The following is an 18,407-nucleotide window of genomic DNA, read 5'->3' on the forward strand; positions in this document are numbered from 1 at the left end:
AGTAATTTAATTATAAACAGGAAGAGTGGTCTGACCATGATTTCACACCTTGGTCCTGAAAGGGTTAATGCAATACACACACACACACACAATGCACTACGAGGCCAAGCAGATTGTAGGAAGTGCTCTCTGCCAGGCTCGAGCAGCTGTGGTTTCCCCTGCATCTCCGCCCCCTCACCTAGCTTGTGTTTTCAGACTGCAGGACCCAAACTCGCCCAAAGCATTTACAGAGAGGAAAGAGAAGAGGAAGCAGCACTGCTTAAGAAAAGAAAAGTGTACTCCTGTTACCACGGATGCATTTCAATCTGCACAGTGAGCGGTGACAACACCAGGCTTGCATCAGTGGACGCACAAGGCTGTCATACATGGCCACCACGAACGGAGGTGTGGACGTCACACCCGCAGACACCATGAGATCTGATGATCGCTTGCAAGGTAGGTTCTTAAGGTGCTTGCTTGGATCTAAATCTATTCTTACAGCTTCAACCAGCTCAGCAGCACTGTAGTGCCGAACCACACAGAAAAGGCGGGTGAAAGCCCAGGGGTTGACTCAAGATTGTTTACAATGAGGCGTGTCACCGGTACTGTAGGTTCTGACCTCCTCCAGGAGGGTGGTACTACTGAAGAGATGTGTCCTCAGCTTCTTCCTGATTTGCTTGATGGCCGGAGAAGTTCTAGGCTGGTCTGGTGTAGATGGAAGGTGTGCTACAACAGGAACTATTTGGGGAAGTGGGAGTTACTTTGGTTGATTTTATATTGGGCATTTGAGCGTTTGCTGTGAGATTATGAAAGTCACACTCTACCATGCATTTTTGGTGGATTGTTTCAATTGTTTCAAATTATGTCAGCACACCTTCTGGCGGTGCACAGCTGGCATTCAAATTAAATGCAGCTAAATGAAGCATATCCTCATTCTAGTGCGGATAGCATGTGTGGAAGATACAACACAATCAGTTATCATGCACATCTTTGTACTGTTTTATTGTCCCAAATATCAATCCTTGATACTAATGCAGTGGCACTAATCAATAAACATTCTAGTTTTAAGGTATTTCCATCTGTGTTTATCTATATTTGTTTTTCGAGCTCTGGGTATTTATTCATTTGCAACTGGCATAATGCCTCATTATTTTAGCCGATAAATGTCTACTCACCCTTTTGCATCTGTAGATTTTTTGTAGACTAGGTGGCCATATACAATAAAACGTATCTAGGCACCTGCTCCGATTTAAGCTTCCTTAAGAAATGTCACCTGTCTCTTAACTCCCCATACTATCAATCTGGACAGCTATGGGCCTTTCACTTGTGGTTGTCAGCAAGGAGAAGCCATGATGTCCACATTCCGGGATGTCCCGTTTCTGAAGGGGTAGATACTGAGGCACAAGTTACCTGGCCCAGAAATGATGAAAATATGTGGGTCCTAAAATTACTGGGCATGTGGTTCCCTGATTCCTTGCCCTTTATCGCACGTGTGTTGTAAGCAGTTGGCAGATGGAAATGTACACAGTAGAGGATTGGGTGTCATTGGTGCGTTCCTAAACTCAGAAAAACGTAGAATTGTGCATAGTGGCCTCTGGAGATACCGTCCTGCATGACCTGTAATGAGGGCCTCTTAAAAAAACACAGATTGGGAAACTTGATACTTCTGTCTCTATTTCTATATACAGTGTATTAAAAGTAAAAAACTAGAAGCTTTAGAAAATAATAAGTATGGCCATACTTCGCACCCATGAACAATTGTTGCATATCTTTCTCCAATAACAACATCACCAATTTCTAATTTGTTACAATTGTTGGGGTATTTATAAAGCAGATTCCTTGTCGAGAACTGGGCGTTAAGTGTCACTGCACGTAGGCTACAGGAGAAGGGGCGTGGCAAAGCAGCAGGTTACATCACAGTTATGATTAGACCCAGTTCATGTTGTGTACATGGAGTGAGCGGGGAGGGATCAGATTGGACAATAATGCTATTGCCTAAAGAAAGTTGGTCTTAACCTTCTGACTTATGTGGACACCCACTGAATCATTACAAGAATCCAGGCACCCTCACTGAGACATTATTATTATTTTTTTTTAAATATGTTTATTAACTTTTCCACTGTGCAACCACATAACAAGCATGTCATCATTACTCATCACACCTCTCCCTTCCTCCCCCGCCCTCCATTCATTGCCCTTGAACTCCTGACACAAACTTCTAAAACCACTCATACAATCACTTCTCCCACCCCCACCCATTGAAAGACAGTTCCGCGGCACACCATCCTCTCCCCATCTTTGGAGACCAGGAGTCTGTCCCTTCCGCTCAGTTTAAAGGCCGCCATCCAGACCATGATATCGGCGCCACTTGCCCCACACCCTTCCAAACTTTTTCGGGCATCACCTCGCCTTATACGTGACTCTTTCAGCTGCCATATATAGGTCCATACCTCTCCACCATTCCTCTAGCTGTGGTATCTCCGACGCCCCCATTTCCTGGCCAGGTCTCTCTTAGCAACCACCAAGGCCAGAACCAGGAAGATTAACAGTGGACGGGTTAAGTCTACATCACTCGTCATACCAAGGAGGACCAGTTTAGGGTCAAACTGCAGGGTAATTTCCAACACTGCTCCCAGCTCTCTTAGTATCTCCCCCCAAAATACCTGTATGTTCGGGCAGGACCAGAGAGTGTGAAGAAAGTCCCCCCCCTCATGGCCACAACGCAGGCAGCATGGGTCAGTAGCTCTCCCTATTCTATGCAGGCGGACTCTATCAAAGTAGGTCCTGTGAGGTACATTGTATTGGATAAGCCTTAGGCGGGATTTAATTGCTACTTCCCTAGGGTGCATCAAGACCGTAGCCCAATCCAGTTCATCCATTTCCCCCACCTCTCGTTCCCAGGAGGCCCTTAGTTTCCCTAGTCCATCTGGCAAGTTATTCATCAGGGTTCTGTACGTCAAAGACACCGCCCTATTGGGGATCTGTTCTTGCAGAAGACGGCCCTCTAATGGAGCATACTCCGGGAGCGCCTCTGTCAAAACCCCCTCCGCCCTCCATGCATGTCTCAGCTGTGCGTATTTAAAGTATTGCGTGCGGTGAAGCCCATATTCCTTCCTTAGTGCCTCAAAGGACTGTAATTCCACCCTCTTCAGCACATCACCTAGTGTTGAGATTCCAATAGCATCCCAGCTTTGGAAACCTTTTAACTTACTCAGTTCCTTCAACCAGGCACATTTCCATATTGGGGTTTGCTTTGTTGGTTTACTGTCCCACCCCATGACCTTCGTTGCCCTTGTCCATACCCCCAGCGTGACTCTCGTGGCAGGAAGTAGTCTGTTTTTCCCCTTGCCCCCGTATAAGTAATGTAGGCATGTGTGCTTCTCCATGTTGTGTCTTACTAGCGCGTAAGTAGGATGTGAGGCCGGGGCGTGTAACTATTCATTTATAGGCGCCAAGTGTTCCGCCCAGTAGTACGCTTCTATGTTGGGCAGCGATATTCCCCCATCATATTGGTGTCTCTGTAGAGTTGTTAATGCTATCCGAGGCTGTTTTCCCAACCATAGGAAGGACCTCAATTCCGCGTGGATGTCCAGGAAGACCCGTCGCTGGAGGGGAAAGTATTCCTTTTAAAAGGCATATAAAAATCTCGGAAGTGATATCATTTTAAACATGGCTGCGCGGCCCAGCATCGTAAGTGGAAGCAGCCTCCACCGCGCTGCATCCACTGCAAAATTAGTCAATATTCGCCTAATATTCCTGTCATAGGACAGGGTACTGTCTTTTGTCACAAAAATCCCTAGATACACAAAACCCTCCCCTGTCGTCTGCAGCCTCCCCGGGAGATTGAGCCACTCCTCGCCTCCTTGGGGGTCATATAGAATTGATTTATGCCAGTTTATCTGGTATCCAGCACGGGCACCATAGCGAGCCAATTCCGCGAACAATGCTGGAATCGTAGTGCCCGGGTGTGTGACATACAAAAGGACATCATCCTCGTAGAGGGATATTTTTTCTTCCACTGTATCTGCCTGGCCTATACGAAACCCCCTAATCTCCACATTCTGTCTGACTGCACAGGCCATCACCTTTATGGTTAGTCCGAACAATAACAGAGACAAGGGGCACCCTTGCCTGGTGCCCCTCCGAATAGGAAAGTCCTCTGACAACACTCCATTAACCCTTACCCTCGCCCTGGGATCGGTGTAGAGCAGTCCCACCCATTTCCTATATTTGGGCCCAACGCTGAATTGGGCCAGTACCCCCTCCAAAAAGGGCCAATGAACAGCATCAAACACCTTTTCGGCGTCCAGGGATAGAAATAGGTGTGGGTCTCTCCTATCGCTTACCTCCATTAGCCAATTATGTGTCCGCCGGAGGTTGTATCTGGTCGCCCTGTCAGGAAGAAAACCCATTTGGTCAAGGTGCACTAGTCCCGTGATCAACCCCCTCAGGCGAAGCGCTAAGATCGTTGCAAGGAGCATCACCTCTACATTTAAAAGCGAGATGAACCTATAGGATGCACAGTCATCGGGCGGCTTACCCTCTTTGTGAATCGGAATGATTGTGGCTTGGCGTAAATCTAGCGGCAGTTCTCCCTCTGCCACCGCGTCTTCGAATAGTCCCAATGAATGACGGGCCAATAGGTCCGCCGTTTTCTTGAAAAATTCCGCCGGGAAGCCATTGGGTCCCGGAGACTTCCCTGCCCTGAGTCTAGTCAGTGCCTCCTTAACTTCGCCAACCATGACGTCTGCATCCAACTCGCGTTGGTCGTCTTCCGCGAGACTCGGGAGCTCGATGTGGTTCATGTATTGCAGTGCGTCTTCCTGTGTCCCTAGATCCCTGGCTTCATAAAAAGCGCGGTAGTAACTCGCGAAGGACTCAGCAATTTGCTCGTCACTCCGTACCCAGCCCCCCTGCTCATCCCTCACCCTCTCTATCCACCTCGCATCTCTCTCTTTTCTACTGAGCCACGCCAGTAACCGCCCAGATTTATCCCCTACGTCGTATAGATGGTGTAGCGTCGCCAGGGCCTGTGCCTTCGCCTCTCCTGTCACCAGGTGCCTATACTGACATTGTACATCTAAAAGTTGTCTGAGGGCCCCCAGGTCTTTAGTAGTCTGATGCTTCTGTTCCAAGGCCAGAATCTGGACTTCCAACAGGCGGGCCTCTTCTCTCTGTTTTCTCTTTTCCTCCGCTACCCTATTCTGAGCCCTGTCCCTCAGGACCGCCTTAAGGGCTTCCCATAACACTACCCAGGACGAAACAGAGCCTTTTTTCTCTGCAACGTATACCTTCACATCTGCCCGCAGGCCGCACAATATGTCCGCGTTTTGCAGATCCCATGCCGCTAGGCGCCATGTATTGCGTCGTGTCTTCTCCCTCCCCCGCCTAGCGCAGCCAGAAGGGCCGAGTGGTCCGATTAGCCCCGCGCCTGGTATTCCACCTTGTTGGTGGCATGCAACGCCTGTCTGGCCATGAAGACATAATCTAGTCGGGAGTATACTTTATGTGCCCCGGAGAAGAACGAGTAGGTCCTAGTCTCCGGATGGAGCCATCTCCATACATCTACCAAGCCCAATGCATCCATCGTCCTAGCCAGCATAGTGGGAGTCGTGGTTCTATCTCTGTCTCCCGTCCTGTCGATCGCCGGGTCTATGACATCATTAAAGTAGCCCCCCAGTACTTGGACTGTGTCTGACGTGGTCAGGAGGATGTCAGTAATAGCTCTAAGTGTAGCAGTCTGTAGTTTGGGCGGTGCATACACCGAGAGAAACATGTATTCCTACCGTCTCCAATGTCCCCTCACTCCCACATATGTCCCCTGGGGATCAGACCAGGTCTGGGTTATTTGAAAAGTTGGGTTCTGCTTAATCAAAATTGCTACTCCCCGTGAGCCCGAGGAGAACCCTGCATGGTTTCTTGTAGAAGTATAACGTCCGCTTCTACGTTCTTCACATAGTTGTGAACTAACCCTCGCTTAATCTTGCTGCCTAGGCCGTTTACGTTCCATGTTAGTATCCTAAGCTCCCCTGAGTCAGACCTTCCCCCATTGATCTTGTCTCCATCGTGTCCTGAATCAAAGCAAGTGTTTTTCAAGGGGCCCGTGCAAAGGGCCTTCTAGTCTTGGGTACATGTGAGTATTGGGACATGCTAAAAACAATCCCCCCCCCCCAACTCCCCCCTCCCGCCTCACAGCGGAGAACATCTCCTAATTCCTCCCCTGGAACCCCAAACATGAAACAACTGTCCCCTGCCCCAATACCCCCACTCCACCTCCACCCCCCGCCAGCCCCATCTCTGCCAAGTGGCTACGTACAGGACTTTTGGACAGAGAAGGTCTGTCGCCCATCCCTAGCAACCCAGCTCCCGGACAAGAATCCTGGGGGCGTGTAGCACTTCCCTCTGCAGTAGCTGTTTACAAGGGGACAAAGTACCCCTAGGAACTTGTAGCTCAAAGGGAGTGGGGGGGTCAACTTGCGTGTTGTCCGGTCTTGAGCCAGTATCTTCATCGTCCCATCGGCCCCAACGTCAAGAATGAGAGTCCTGGATTTCGCCTTGAGAGACCCTGGCCTCCTTGTCTGTCCCCTGCTCCATCTCGTTGATCGCCGCCACCAGTGGATGCATGGAGGGAGTCCCTGCTTCCTCGTCTCCCGTAGAGTGTCCACCAATGTCTTCCTCCCCTTCAGAGCGAGCATTCCCCGCTAGGCAGCGGAATCTGGACACTGCTTGATCTCCAGGCTCCGGGGACGACGACTCGGGGCAGAGTCCCCTCTGCCCCGAGTTTTGCGTGGGATACGGGGTCGTCTTCAACCTCCTGCTACCTGTGGTCTCTTTGATCTCTGTGTCTTTAGCTGACTCCACTGGGCCCCCGCTGCTGGCGTGCCCGGCCTGGACTCATGTCGCCTGTCCTCCGTTCTCCGTAATGGTGGGCATTCCTCAAGCCACTCCCATGCATCCTCCGGGCGGGTGAAGAAGTGCATCTTTTCCTGGAATATAACTTTAAATTTTGCCGGGAAGAGCAACATGTACTGAATGTGTAAGTTCCTCAATTTCGCTTTTACCCGGTGAAAGGAGCGCCTCTGCTTCTGCACCTCTTGGCTGTAGTCTGGGAAGATCATGATTTGTGCATTCTCAAGCCGGATCTCTCCCAGTTTTCTGGCCTCTCTCAGTATGACGTCGCGTTCCGCAAAGTTCAAAAAGCAAGCAATGACTGGTCTCGGTCTCGCCCCCTCCGGCGGTTTTGCCATCAGTGCCCGGTGCGCTCTTTCTATTATAAAGCAATTGGAGAAGCTCGCTGTCGGGAAAGTCCTCCGAAGCCAGGCATGCAGGAACGCCGCCATGTTATTCCCCTCAATTTCTTCACAAAAACCCACGAAGCGGAGGTTGTTGTGGCGGGCCATATTTTCTGCATCGTTTACCTTCCATTGGAGGTGCTTATGGGATGCCTGTAACTCCGCCGCATCTTTCCTTAGCGTGTGGATGATGTCTTCCGCGTCACCCAATCTGGTCTCCACTGTGGTCACCCTCTCCGTCAAATTACGGAAGTCCTGTCGTAAAAGTGTTACCTCAGAGCCCACCTCACCAATTTGTACCTCTAGAGCCGCTCGCGATGCCTGGATATCCTCCCGCGACGCATGGATGGCCCCCATCAGCAGCGCCGTGTCAGATCGGAACCCCTGGGGCTCAGCCTCCGTGCCAGGCAGGGCCGTTACATAGCGGTCCAGTGTCCCTTGCCGTGGAGCTCTAGCGGGCGCCTCCTTTTTCCCCATGTCGCTCGCCTCGGCAGGTCGCTCCGACCTAATGGGCCCCTTTTTAGTACGTTCCTCAGCTCTGTCAAGCCTCCGCCTTCCTCGTGCCGTGCAGTCGCCGATGCCCGAGGCTCAGAGGATCTATCCGGCTCCAGTTACCCTCTCGCCGCCCACATGTAGGCTACCACCAGGCGGGGACCCCTGCTCACCGCCACGAGTCGCCGGGGGTGCAGCAATGTCCCTGGGTCCGTCAGGCCCGGCCCTCCAAAGTGCCTATAGGTCCCCCGTAGTTCCAGAATGCGAGGGCGACTGTCGGAGGCTTGGAGTGTCTCTATGCGGGGAGAGGAAGGGGGGGCCTGTAGTGGCGCGGCCATGGTGTCTTATCCCCAAATCTGCTCCGCCCGTCGCCTTCCACTCACGTTGTGCCTCCCCTGTGTTAATGCTTGGCCTCCTACCGATCTCGTCCTGTCCCCTCTGTTCCTCCGACTATTCTGGGACTCTTCAAGGCTGCCTTCTAGCTGGCCGGCGCGGTGTAGGATTCTCCCTCTGTGGATATCCGGAGGGGGGTGGGAGGGCGGGGAGGCCCCTCGTCAGGCCTCCCTTGGCAGTCTCCTCACCCGCTCCCGTGTGGGGCCGCCGTCTAGGCCGTCGATGTTGCCCTGGTCCCAGAGTGGCTGCCTGCCGAGTCCAGGGTTTCCAGTGTCCGCCTCCCCAGTCGTTCTTCTGTGGATCGGATGAGCCGGTCGGGCTGGGAGGCTTTCCCAGCACCGCCTCCCATTACTCCCTTGGCAGGCCTGTGTCCCCGGGTCCCGCCGCCTCCCGCTGCAGCCGGCTCTCAGCACCCCGCCGGTCTTCGTCAGGGCCCCGGACGCTCTGCGGTCCAACTCGGCAGGGGTCCTGGCGCTCCACGAGGCTCCGGGCTCCGCCGCTGTCACAGTCTCGGGGCACCTCCGTGGCCGGGTCCAATGCTCAGAGCGGCGCCTCCTCCTCATCAGGGCGCCGCCATCTTGGATCCTGCTGTGCACTTCTCCCGGGACTGCCCGGCAGTTCTCACCATTGCTGCCCCCAGGCTGTCACGGGACCTTTAGCCGTCCCTCGATTGCAAATACGGGACCATCGGACGCCGTTTGTACACCGGATCAAGATCAGCTCGCCGGAGCTGCCGGGAGACTCGACTTAGTCGGCCATGCTGTTGGCCACGCCCCCTCACTGAGACATTATTGGATGCCAAGGAACCCCGGCCTAAGCCATGTTTTGTGATTTGAACCTCAAAATAATACACACTATTGCAATATTTTGTGTTCTTCACAATCAAATATAGATTTTTTTTTAAGAACCTCTGGCATAAAGAATTCTCCTGACAGAGGACTTTCAAAATTCCCTAAATGAGGTGCCTCTTCATATCTACATATCTACAGGTTGATTGCCAACCAGAAAAAATAGGAATTCAAATGTTTCTGATTACCACATGACATTTTTTTAGGTTCTGATATTTTACCAACTGTGAATAAAACAGAGGATTTAATTTGATTTCTGGTTCTGAGTCTACTATCCTCCTCTTCTTAACAATGTACTTTTTAATTGACTTGCTTTTCCTTTATTCTTTTCTGATGGTGCCAGTATGCAGGGGAAAATTTAAATGAGCGAACAGTGGAAAAGCAGTCTTGCGAACACTAGGGACAGGACATACTTATTTTCTAGAAACACGTTATATGAATTAATGAGCCCTTGTGTGTAAGATTGTTACATTGCTGCTTAGAATACTGAAGTGGAACATAGATGAAAACAAATAGAAGAACCTAGAACATTCTAGATCCTTTCCTACATCCTTTACTGTTGAGGTCAACACAGACATTCATGCAGGACATGATGCGTAAAAGGAACTTTATTGAAATATTTACAGACTGCCGGCTTTAGGTGAATACACCTCTGTAGTTTATCTATGGAGATGGTTGGTTCACCTCTGTCCTGGTTGGCAACCTTACTATGCTACACCTCCTCACATTCAACCAACACTCCTCTGAGGGAATGCACTGGGAACTCCTTACCAATTTGAGGCTACAGCTCCTCCTAGCTTAGCATGAAACCCACCATACGCCATCCATGACAAGAAGGAGTCGCTCGGATGACTTGACTTGGTGACGGGGTCAGCGAGACTGCTCTTCTGTGACTGGGGTGTAAACTTGGACGGATGATGACATGGATGAAATAGGTCATGAAACTTAGGTTCTGGGATGAGATAGTGGAAGGAGAATTATCAAGGTAATGTCTTCTACAAAAGTATTGTCATCAGGCAGCTCTGGATCTGTCCATCTTCTTCCTATTGAGAATAAAACAATGTGTGGCCATTTAATTCACAACATTATAGATAATTTCTCATCAAAGTATGAAGATCTCTCTACACCTGTAGGGATGATATGGGATGCCTTTAAGGCAGCTGCTCGCGGAGAGACCCTGAGTTTCAGCGCATTTAAGCGCAAACAGAAGCGGCTTAGGAATAGTGAACTAGTTAGTGCACTCCTAGACGCTGAGGAAGAACTCCATCAAGCTCTATTAACAGGTATATCAGTGGAACAAGCACTTACTAAGGTGATGAAAGCAAAAAGTGACGCAGATGAAGAAATCGCGAATAAAGCAGCTAAGAGCTTTATGATCAAAAGGGAGCATTGTCACGAATTTAGTGAGAAAGTAGGACGTATTTTAGCTATACGTATTAGACAAATAGCAGCGTCAGGAAAGATAAGAGAAATTAGGGATATAAATGGCGGATTGCTTACGGATTCGGATGAAATTCGAGAAGTATTTAGGAAATTTTATGAGGCGCTATATGATGACCAGCAACCTACTGACCCTAGGGAAATAACTGAGTATTTACAGGAAATCTCAATGGAAAATCTTACAGAAGAGGAGGCAGAGGGGTTAGAAGAACCTTTGGATTCAGTAGAGATTAAAACAGCTATAGCAAATCTTCCTTCAGGGAAATCTGCCGGCCCCGATCAGCTCCCTATGGAATTCTATAAAACGTTTGGGGATATATTAGGAGATGACTTAGTTACAACTATACAGACTGCCCAGACAGGGGAATCTATTCCAGGCTCATGGGGGGGAGCCGATATTGTCTTAATCTTAAACAAGCATTTGAAATGCATAAGGTCTCGCATTAGGAAAGTTTGAGCTATTGGTATTGTAAATGACACATTTTTTATATATGTGTTGGTTTTGAAAATAGCAAAAATAATAGCTTTGTCATTTACAATGCCAATAGTTATAACTTGTGACATCTATAGCATTTGTAATGCAATATGTGTTGTATTCACGTGACTGATGTATTGATATTACAAATAACAATGGCTTTGAATTTTTTTAATAATTAATACTTAAATAAAAGTTATTGTAATTTATAATAGCAATAGCTTAAACTTTTGTAAATAACTTTTGTGAAGAATATGTTCAGTGTATTTTATTGTGACGAAAATCCAAGAACAGAAGTGAAATACTAACCTCTTTTTGTGACATTTGTAATAAAGCTTGAAACATTGAGAGATCATATTTGACCCAGTTGTTGTTGAATGGTTGCACAGATTGATGCTGTGGTGGCGCTGAGGGATGTTGTGGTGGCGACTAGTGATGCTGTGGCATTCAATGATCCTGTGGTAGCGCATAGTGATGTTGTTGTGCCCCTTAGTGATGCTGTGGTGGTGCTGAGTGATGCTGTGGTGATGCGATAGATAGAGTGAGTGGGATAGATAGATAGAGTGAGGGCGATAGATAGATAGAGGGAGGGAGGGCGATAGATAGGAGTGAGGGCGATAGCTAGACAGATAGAGTGATGGCGATCAGTATCTAAATAAATAGATAGAATGAGGGCGATAGATAGATAGATAGATAGATAGATAGATAGAGTGAGGGCGATAGGTAGATAGATAGATAGAGTGAGGGCCATAGATAGATAGCGTGAGGGCGATAGATAGAGTGAGGGTGTTAGATAGAGTGAGGGTGTTAGATAGATAGATAGATAGATAGATAGAGGGAGATGGATAGAGTGAGGGCGATAGATAGATAGTGAGGGCAATAGCAAGATAGATAGAGTGAGGGCAATAGCAAGATAGAGTGAGGGCGATAGATAGAGTGAGGGCGATAGATAGAGTGAGGGCGATAGATAGAGTGAGGGCGATAGATAGAGTGAGGCCGATAGATAGAGTGAGGCCGATAGATAGGGTGAGGGAGATAGATAGAGTGAGGGCGATAGATAGAGTGAGGGCGATAGATTGATAGATTGATAGATAGAGTGAGGGCGATTAGATAGATAGAGTGAGGGCGATAGATAGATAGAGTTAGGGCGATAGATAGATAGAGTGAGGGCGATAGATAGATAGAGTGAGGGCGATAGATAGAGTGATGGCGATAGATAGAGTGAGGGCGATAGATAGAGTGAGGGCGATAGATAGAGTGAGGGCGATAGATAGAATGGTTGCACAGATTGATGCTGTGGTGGCGCTGAGTGATGTTGTGGTGGCGACTAGTGATGCTGTGGCATTCAATGATCGTGTGGTAGCGCATAGTGATGTTGTTGTGCCCCTTAGTGATGCTGTGGTGGTGCTGAGTGATGCTGTGGTGATGCGATAGATAGAGTGAGTGGGATAGATAGATAGAGTGAGGGCGATAGATAGATAGAGGGAGGGAGGGCGATAGATAGGAGTGAGGGCGATAGCTAGACAGATAGAGTGATGGCGATCTGTATCTAAATAAATAGATAGAATGAGGGTGATAGATAGATAGATAGATAGAGTGAGGGCGATAGGTAGATAGATAGATAGAGTGAAGGCCATAGATAGATAGCGTGAGGGCGATAGATAGAGTGAGGGTGCTAGATAGAGTGAGGGTGTTAGATAGATCGATAGATAGATAGATAGATAGATAGATATATAGATAGAGGGAGATGGATAGAGTTAGGGCGATAGATAGATAGTGAGGGCAATAGCAAGATAGATAGAGTGAGGTCAATAGCAAGATAGAGTGAGGGCGATAGACAGAGTGAGGGCGATAGAGTGAGGGCGATAGATAGAGTGAGGGCGATAGATAGAGTGAGGCCGATAGATAGAGTGAGGGCGATAGATAGAGTGAGGGCGATAGATAGAGTGAGGGCGATAGATTGATAGATTGATAGATAGAGTGAGGGCGATTAGCTAGATAGAGTGAGGGCGATAGATAGATAGAGTTAGGGCGATAGATAGATAGAGTTAGGGCGATAGATAGATAGAGTGAGGGCGATAGATAGAGTGAGGGCGATAGATAGAGTGAGGGCGATAGATAGAGTGAGGGCGATAGATAGAGTGAGGGCGATAGATAGAGTGAGGGCGATAGATAGAGTGAGGGCGATAGATAGAGTGAGGGCGATAGAGTGAAGGCGATTAGATAGATAGAGTGAGGCCGATAGATAGAGTGAGGGCGATAGATAGACAGATAGAGTGAGGGCGATAGATAGATAGACAGATAGAGTGAGGGCGATAGACAGATAGAGTGAGGGCGATAGATAGATAGATAGTTGTGTGTGGTTGTGGTTGTGTGTGCGTGGTTGTGTGTGTGTGGTGTGTGTTATGCTTTGTTTTGCTATGTTTTGTTATGCTATGCTATGTTTTGTTGTGTTTGGTATGCTATGTTTTGCTAGGCTATGATATGTTTTGTTTTGTTATGCTATGTTTTGTTTTGTTTTCTTATGCTGTGTTTTGTTAAGCTATGCTATGTTTTGTTGTGTTTTGTTAAGCTATGTTTTGTTGTGTTTTGTTAGGCTATGCTCTATGCTTGGTTAGGCTATGCTCTATGCTTGGTTAGGCTATGCTCTATGCTTGGTTAGGCTATGCTCTATGCTTGGTTAGGTTATGCTCTATGCTTGGTTAGGTTATGCTCTATGCTTGGTTAGGTTATGCTCTATGCTTGGTTAGGTTATGCTCCATGCTTGGTTAGGTTAGGTTATGCTCCATGCTTGGTTAGGTTAGGTTATGCTCCATGCTTGGTTAGGTTAGGTTATGCGCTATGCTTGGTTAGGTTAGGTTATGCGCTATGCTTGGTTAGGTTAGGTTATGCGCTATGCTTGGTTAGGTTAGGTTATGCGCTATGCTTGGTTAGGTTATGCGCTATGCTTGGTTAGGTTAGGTTATGCGCTATGCTTGGTTAGGTTATGCGCTATGCTTGGTTAGGTTAGGTTATGCGCTATGCTTGGTTAGGTTAGGTTATGCGCTATGCGCTATGTTATGCGCTATGCGCTATGGTATGTGCTATGTTATGCGCTATGCGCTATGGTATGCGCTATGTAATGCGCTATGTTATGCGCTATGTTATGCGCTATGTTATGCACTATGCGCTATGTTATGCGCTATGTTATGCGCTATGTTATGCACTATGCTATGTGCTATGTTATGCGCTATGTTATGCGCTATGTTATGCGCTATGCGCTATGCTATGCGCTATGCGCTATGTTATGCGCTATGCGCTATGCGCTATGTTATGCGCTATGCGCTATGTTATGCGCTATGCGCTATGTTATGCGCTATGTGTTGTTATGCACTATGTTATGCGCTATGCGTTATGTTATGCGCTATGTTATGCGCTATGCGTTATGTTATGCGCTATGTTATGCACTATGTTATGCGCTATGTTATGCGCTATGTTGTGCGCTATGTTATGCGCTATGCGCTATGTTGTGCGCTATGTTATGCGTTATGCACTATGTTATGCGCTATGCGCTATGTTGTGCGCTATGTTATGCGCTATGCTATGGGCTATGTTATGCGCTATGTTATGCGCTATGTTATGTGCTATGCGCTGCGCTATGTTATGCGCTATGCGCTATGTTATGCGCTATGCGTTGTTATGCGCTATGTTATGCGCTATGTTATGCGCTATGTTATGCGCTATGTTATGCGCTATGCGTTATGTTATGTGCTATGTTATGCGCTATGCGTTATGTTATGCGCTATGTTATGCGCTTTGTTATGCGCTATGCGCTATGCGCTATGTTGTGCGCTATGTTATGTGCTATGTGCTATGTTGTGCGCTATGTTATGCACTATGCGCTATGTTATGCGCTATGCTATGCGCTATGTTATGCGCTATGTTATGCGCTATGTTATGCGCTATGTTATGCGCTATGCGCTATGCGCTATGTTATGCGCTATGCAATTCGCTATGCGCTATGTTATGCGCTATGCGCTATGTTATGCACTATGTTATGCGCTATGTTATGCGCTATGCACTATGTTATGCGCTATGAGCTATGTGTTGTGCTATGTTATGCGCTATGCGCTATGTGTTGTGCTATGTTATGCACTATGCGCTATGTTATGCGCTATGTTATGCACTATGTTATGCGCTATGTTATGCGCTATGTTATGCGCTATGCTATGCGCTATGTTATGCGCTATTATGCGCTATGTTATGCGCTATGTTATGCGCTGTTATGCGCTATGTTATGCGCTATGTTATGCGCTATGTTATGCGCTATGTTATGCGCTATGTTATGCGCTATGCTATGCGCTATGTTATGTGCTATGCACTATGTTATGCGCTATGCGCTATGTGTTGCGCTATGTTATGCGCTATGCGCTATGTTATGCGCTATGTTATGCGTTATGTTATGCGCTATGTTATGCGCTATGTTATGCTCTATGTTATGCGCTATGTTATGCGCTATGCGCTATGTTATGCGCTATGCGCTATGTTATGCGCTATGCTATGCGCTATGCTATGCGCTATGGTATGCGCTGTTATGCGCTATGTTATGCGCTATGTTATGCGCTGTTATGCGCTATGTTATGCGCTATGTTATGCGCTATGTTATGCGCTATGTTATGCGCTATGCGCTATGTTATGCGCTATGCACTATGTTATGCGCTATGTGCTGTGTGTTGCGCTATGTTATGCGCTATGCGCTATGTTATGCGCTATGTTATGCGCTATGCGCTATGTTATGCGCTATGTTATGCGCTATGCGCTATGTTATGCGCTATGTTATGCGCTATGTTATGCGCTATGTTATGCGCTATGCGCTATGTTATGCGCTATGCGCTATGTTATGCACTATGCGCTATGTTATGCGCTATGCGCTATGTGTTGCGCTATGTTATGCGCTATGTGCTATGTTATGCGCTATGTTATGCGCTATGTTATGCGCTATGTTATGCGCTATGCTATGCGCTATGTTATGCGCTATGCTATGCGCTATGTTATGCGCTATGCTATGCGCTATGTTATGTGCTATGCGCTATGTTATGCGCTATGTTATGCGCTATGTTATGCGCTATGTTATGCGCTATGCTATGCTAAGGCTATGCTCTATGCTTGGTTAGGCTATGCTCTATGCTTGGTTAGGTTATGCTCTATGCTTGGTTAGGTTATGCTCTATGCTTGGTTAGGTTATGCTCTATGCTTGGTTAGGTTATGCTCCATGCTTGGTTAGGTTAGGTTATGCTCCATGCTTGGTTAGGTTAGGTTATGCTCCATGCTTGGTTAGGTTAGGTTATGCGCTATGCTTGGTTAGGTTAGGTTATGCGCTATGCTTGGTTAGGTTAGGTTATGCGCTATGCTTGGTTAGGTTATGCGCTATGCTTGGTTAGGTTAGGTTATGCGCTATGCTTGGTTAGGTAATGCGCTATGCTTGGTTAGGTTAGGTTATGCGCTATGCTTGGTTAGGTTAGGTTATGCGCTATGCGCTATGTTATGCGCTATGCGCTATGGTATGCGCTATGTTATGCGCTATGTGCTATGGTATGCTCTATGTAATGCGCTATGTTATGCGCTATGTTATGCGCTATGCGCTATGTTATGCGCTATGTTATGCGCTATGTTATGCGCTATGCTATGCGCTATGTTATGCGCTATGTTATGCGCTATGTTATGCGCTATGCGCTATGTTATGCGCTATGCGCTATGTTATGCGCTATGCGCTATGTTATGCGCTATGTTATGCGCTATGCGCTATGTTATGCGCTATGCGCTATGTTATGTGCTATGCGTTGTTATGCGCTATGTTATGCGCTATGCGTTATGTTATGCGCTATGTTATGCGCTATGCATTATGTTATGCGCTATGTTATGCGCTATGTTATGCGCTATGTTATGCGCTATGTTGTGCGCTATGTTATGCGCTATGCGCTATGTTGTGCGCTATGTTATGCGTTATGCACTATGTTATGCGCTATGCGCTATGTTGTGCGCTATGTTATGCGCTATGCTATGCGCTATGTTATGCGCTATGTTATGCGCTATGTTATGTGCTATGCACTGCGCTATGTTATGCGCTATGCGCTATGTTATGCGCTATGCGCTATGTTATGCGCTATGCGTTGTTATGCGCTATGTTATGCGCTATGTTATGCGCTATGTTATGCGCTATGTTATGCGCTATGTTATGCGCTATGTTATGCGCTATGCGTTATGTTATGCGCTATGTTATGCGCTATGCGTTATGTTATGCGCTATGTTATGCGCTTTGTTATGCGCTATGCGCTATGCGCTATGTTGTGCGCTATGTGCTATGTTGTGCGCTATGTTATGCACTATGCGCTATGTTATGCGCTATGCTATGCGCTATGTTATGCGCTATGTTATGCGCTATGCGCTATGTTATGCGCTATGCAATGCGCTATGCGCTATGTTATGCGCTATGCGCTATGTTATGCGCTATGTTATGCGCTATGCACTATGTTATGCGCTATGAGCTATGTGTTGCGCTATGTTATGCGCTATGCGCTATGTGTTGCGCTATGTTATGCACTATGCGCTATGTTATGCGCTATGTTATGCACTATGTTATGCGCTATGTTATGCACTATGTTATGCGCTGTTATGCGCTATGTTATGCGCTATGTTATGCGCTATGCGCTATGTTATGCGCTATGCGCTATGTTATGCGCTATGCGCTATGTTATGCGCTATGCGCTATGTTATGCGCTATGCTATGCGCTATGCTATGCGCTATGTTATGCGCTGTTATGCGCTATGTCATGTGCTATGTTATGCGCTGTTATGCGCTATGTTATGTGCTATGTTATGCGCTATGCGCTATGTGATGCGCTATGTAATGCGTTATGTTATGCGCTATGCGCTATGTTATGCGCTATGCTATGCGCTATGTTATGTGCTATGCACTATGTTATGCGCTATGCGCTATGTGTTGCGCTATGTTATGCGCTATGTTATGCGCTATGTTATGCGCTATGCGCTATGTTATGCGCTATGCGCTATGTTATGCGCTATGCTATGCGCTATGTTATGCACTATGTTATGCGCTGTTATGCACTATGTTATGCGCTATGTTATGCACTGTTATGCGCTATGTTATGCGCTATGTTATGCGCTATGTTATGCGCTATGCGCTATGTGATGCGCTATGTAATGCGTTATGTTATGCGCTATGCGCTATGTTATGCGCTATGCTATGCGCTATGTTATGTGCTATGCACTATGTTATGCGCTATGCGCTATGTGTTGCGCTATGTTATGCGCTATGTTATGCGCTATGTTATGCGCTATGTTATGCGCTATGCGCTATGTTATGCGCAATGCGCTATGTTATGCGCTATGCTATGCGCTATGTTATGCGCTATGTTATGCGCTGTTATGCGCTATGTTATGCGCTATGTTATGCACTGTTATGCGCTATGTTATGCGCTATGTTATGCG

General features: G+C 47.4%; 1 protein-coding gene across 1 annotated transcript in view; it reads left to right on the forward strand.

Moving 5' to 3' along the window:
* Positions 1 to 227: 227 nt before the first annotated feature.
* SCIMP (SLP adaptor and CSK interacting membrane protein) overlaps positions 228 to 18,407 on the forward strand; it is a 161,663-nt gene continuing 143,483 nt past the window's right edge. Inside the window, exon 1 of the mRNA XM_078683569.1 lies at positions 228 to 435. Coding sequence (XP_078539695.1) covers positions 366 to 435 — 70 coding nt within the window. The 5' untranslated portion in view covers positions 228 to 365. The remainder of the gene's footprint in view (positions 436 to 18,407) is intronic.

The sequence above is a fragment of the Lissotriton helveticus genome, chromosome 3_1, assembly GCF_964261635.1.
Source record: "Lissotriton helveticus chromosome 3_1, aLisHel1.1, whole genome shotgun sequence".
Lineage (NCBI taxonomy): Eukaryota > Metazoa > Chordata > Amphibia > Caudata > Salamandridae > Lissotriton > Lissotriton helveticus.